Source organism: Atta colombica, unplaced genomic scaffold (genome assembly GCF_001594045.1).
Source record: "Atta colombica isolate Treedump-2 unplaced genomic scaffold, Acol1.0 scaffold68, whole genome shotgun sequence".
NCBI lineage: Eukaryota > Metazoa > Arthropoda > Insecta > Hymenoptera > Formicidae > Atta > Atta colombica.
In genome coordinates, this window is record NW_017259559.1 from 116,086 (window position 1) to 120,693 (window position 4,608).

General features: G+C 34.6%; 1 protein-coding gene across 4 annotated transcripts in view; it reads right to left on the reverse strand.

Moving 5' to 3' along the window:
* LOC108692282 overlaps window positions 1–4,608 on the reverse strand; it is a 22,058-nt gene that overhangs the window by 17,000 nt on the left and 450 nt on the right. For all 4 annotated transcript variants that reach the window (XM_018200469.1, XM_018200471.1, XM_018200472.1 and 1 more), the window contains exon 2: window positions 4,132–4,470. Coding sequence is in view for 1 of the 4 variants with exons in the window: in XM_018200471.1 (XP_018055960.1) it covers window positions 4,132–4,219 (88 nt within the window). In the remaining 3 variants the exon portion in view is untranslated. The remainder of the gene's footprint in view (window positions 1–4,131; window positions 4,471–4,608) is intronic.

A 4,608-nucleotide genomic window follows, 5' to 3' on the forward strand; every position in this document is an offset into this window, starting at 1 on the left:
ATGTATAGAAAAATATATATTAAATAATATCATAATATATTATTTAAATAATAAAAAATAACAAGTCTTGTAAAACATAGCACAGATCATTCTAGCATTATTATATATACAGCAGTAACATTATAAATGTTGCAACAATAGGTCTGTTGCTTAAATCCCCAAAAATGTTTGCACTTAGGAGAAGATAAATATACAGGATGTTTGGAATTTAAATATCAAAACTTCGAGAGCATAGAGAGGATCGATAAACTAAGGCGAAAAGTTCTGTAGAGATGCTCGTTTTTGCTTCGTTTTGGAGAAAATCGCAAAGACAAAATGTACGTTTTCGTTTTTGCATTTTCCCCTTATTTATTCACATTGCATTTATTCACTTGTTTAATGTACACATTATTCAAAATGTTGCCCTTTTGTCGCAGAAGCTATACACGAATATACCATATTCAGCATATTCGACGTTAGAATATGTATGCGGCATATTGTGATAGCAGAATTCACTCGATGATTTCTGACGAGTAACTGACGAATTTACACGATTTGAAAAGCAGAAATGTAAACAAACAAAAAAAGTTTTCACTTAAAAACGGAATTATTATTGTTTTCGTGTACGATTTCAGCGACGATAATATTTCAGAGGCAGTGCGAGAACGAAGCAACTATGTTTTGTCTTTTTTGCAATTTTCTCCAAACAAAGCAAAAACGAGCGTCTCTACGGGACTTTTTTTTAGTTTTATATCGATCCCCTACACGCTCCCGAAATTTTGACATTTGAATTCCAAACACCCTGTATATTCGAATGTTGACGAGAGAAAGCAAAGATGTTTAGTACAAAAAATGCCAGTAACGCAAACAACTAATGCTGCAAGATATTGTATGGAAAGTGACTACACAGTTGCTATCTTTCGGTTAATATTCGATTACGGATCGACGATTTTCCTATCAAGTATATCGAAATTACCGAAACTGAAACTTCATTGCAGCATAATATTCACTAACAAAAAAAGGTCATCAAATGTAACTGAAGATTTTATAACAGTTTAGCCTCGAGCAATTTTGTCAAAACAAGAATAAAAAAGATAGTTTTTTTTAGATATGCTATCTCATTCTAACTTATTGAAATTGACAAAAACGACGAGCCAATCAAAAGTTTGTCTCGTGGTCAGACTCAGTTATAGGGTCTCTACCTACCAGAGGTACTTTTTATAAGAAAAACAAGAGGAAAAGGGAACTTGAAAAAGGGTCATTAAAATTTTAAGTGATTAGATCGAGATTTTTTATGTGCTGGAAAGTTGGAGATTTGGTAAAAAAAAATCGGAATCTTAATTGAAAGACGGAAAGATGATAACTGACAATGGAAATGACATTGAAAAAAAGTTGTATCTAGAAAAATCCTTGGATATTAAGTTGAAATTTAACATAAATTGAAAAAGAATCGTTTTTTTTTTTTAAGTAAACTATAATACTTAATGATAAGTCTGACTCGAATATTTAAATAGTATCATATTGTGCATTAATGAAGCAAACAGGTTTATCATAATACGAATAAACATGAAAAACAATATCAATACAGATAGACTCAAGCAAAATCAATATTAATGATATCAATAGAGAATTGGAGTTACATGTCGTCCTTCACGTATCGCCTGAATGAAAATGACGACCAGCTGATCTCTCGCATAATCGTCAATGCATTTATCAGTGCGGATATTATTAATACTGAAACACGTAAGGAATCTAGAAATGGCATTTCGTAAATCGATATTTCGGAATACCGATCTATTTCTGAACGCAATTAAATACCTACCTATAGCTCGAAATAATTTAAGAAATCCAATCAATTAATTATCAATTAATAAAAGAAAACGCAAAACAATGTGAGCTATTATTCGACATAAAAATGAAGCTCTATCGCACCTTTTCAACTTGTTATATAGAATTTTTGGACACCTGGACACTGACCAATCCATTTTTATCGATTATCTATGCGTAACTCTCTCTCTCTCTCTCTCTCTCTCTCTCTCTCTCTCTCTCTCTCTCTCTCTCTGTGTGTGTGTGTGTGTGTGTGTGTGTGTGTGTGTGTGGGCGCGCGCGCGTTTAGAATAAGTTTAAATCATTAGTGATTTTTAATAAATCATTCGAACAATAAAAAACTTCTCCCAATAATTTCAAGTAGATATCCATAAAATAGCTCTAAGACATAGATAAGATCATAGATAAGCGGTTCAGCTAATGTAAGATTAATTTTAACATCGGTTTAATTTATTCCTTATTTTTTTCTAAATGTAAGAATTAGAAAAGAATAAATAGCAAGTTGAATGAAATTAACTTTTACATTGAAGTCTAAGAACAGAGCAAAATCTCGAAATACAATAGGTATAGTAAGCCTTAAATTTAAGATAAGAAATTGACTAATATTAGTCGATTATTCTCTTGATTTTCCTCATTCAATTATGATTGATCAATATTTTAGGAATTAAAGCTCACTATACTTAATATATATATATATATATATATATTTCGGGCCTAATACGTATAAATTTGTATGGACCGTCTACAATGGAAGTAAAATTGTAATAATCCGTAAGAAATCGACCAATCACGCTCGAATATGAGAATAATCAGCCATAATTGATCAATTGTAACATTTTATGGTTTATTACACAATATTACTCTCATTGTAGACCATAAAAGAGAAGAGACTTCGGTCCATGTTGACAATAGAAGTCTATTTTATATGTCTACAATGTAATTTTGAACTTAAAATAAAGTAGGGACGTGTTTACGCATAAAGCGATGGTATCATTTTATCCCTTTTTTATTATTTGATAATCAACAAGGACAGATGATGCATCATGCGCTCCTCATATACATATAGTGCGAAACTCAAAACGTATCATATACGTTCGATATTTGGCGAAAGCGAGAAAGTAGTGCAATCTGATACGGGAATAAAAAATAGATTCGATATGTCCTACAAAAGCAGTAATCAAATTTTAATGCATCAAATAATCAGATCGTACTTTTTATAAAAGCCCTCCTTTTGGTAATTTTTCTACAATAATCTTATACTAAAAAATATACATATGCGCATACACGTACGATTACATTTCTGTTTTCTGTGGCTGAACTAATATACACTTTTGGAACTTAAAGTGAGATAGACATTCGTTTGATACTTGTTTAAAGTAAGAAGGAGAGTTCTACAGTCTAGTGCAGGAACAGAAAACAGATCACATGTGTTTGTGCGTGCTTATGCCAATATGTTCGTGTGTGTTTGGCGCATGCCAAAATAACACAGCGCGAGTGAATGTACTAGGAACTGCAAATTTTAGTAACGCTGATTCTACAATGAGCGATCGGTAATCCTAAGTCTTATCGGTGAAGTTGACCAATAGCCAACTTGTACGATTAAGGCTGATTGGCCAACTTCACCGATTAAGACTAAAACTTTCGACTCATTGTAGAATCAACATAAGAGATTTGACGCACGAATCAAAGATGTTTCATTTATAAAGGCCAATGGCATACAATATATGTTTTCTTGCTTAATTACTATGCATTTTAATAAACTACTAAAAATGATTATTGTACAATTATTAGAAATTAACGTTGCGTGCAATTCTAACAATTTATCAGAACGCAAGCAATAAAGCAAGAAAATGTCTGTCGCTGGTTTAAGTAGACAACCTGTCATTGACAACCTCGTTAATATTTATAATTTTCTAATACCGACACCAATATTCTTACAACACAGACGCTCATGGATTCACCGGTACTATCACGTTTCGCCGGTACACGTGAAAAGCGCGTCTCACAGAAGACGTGGTCACAACTCTTTGGATAGATACCAACGTTAACGAGAGTAGAAGGGCATCGCAACTGTATGCGGCACGAAGAACGAGAACGGTGAGATCGCACTACGCCACACGCGAAGAGTGACCGAGAAAAGAAGGGAAGAAAAGAAGATAAAGATATGCACACGATCTTTCGCCGTTACCGCCGCCATTATGGTCACCGTTGGTGGTGCCACTGTCGCCACTACTAAACTTACTAAAGTTTAAGTTCCTTAAACTTGTAGAATTCAACAATCGTTGTCGCTACCATCGCTACCTGTCTACCTAACCTCAAACTTACCTTTGTTGATGAATGCCTCAATGATCTGTACGTCCTCGTCGGTGCTCTTGTCGCCCATCTTCTCGTTAAACTGGACATCCATGCACATAATTCCACGTCGTCGTGTGGAATCTGATTCGTGTAACCACTATGCGTACCCGGGACATTTACATGAAATTGGGTGCTTGCGAGCCGAAGAGCGCGGGCACGGGCGCGCGCGAAAATTCGTACGTGAATGACAAAGGAACCGGAAGAATAAGTCGCCGTCGTCGCGTCGTATTCAGCACGCGCGAGAGCTACCCTATCACGGTAAAGACGCGTTCGTGAGTTTTGCTACTTCTCGAACATAAGCATGTAAAACTAGAAAAGAGAGAGAGAGTGAGAGAAAGAGCCAACAGTTTGAGACGTAAGAATACGTCTCAAACTGAACGCGTCTCAATACATTTACTAAGCACGTTTCACACCACACACACACATATATATATATATATATATATA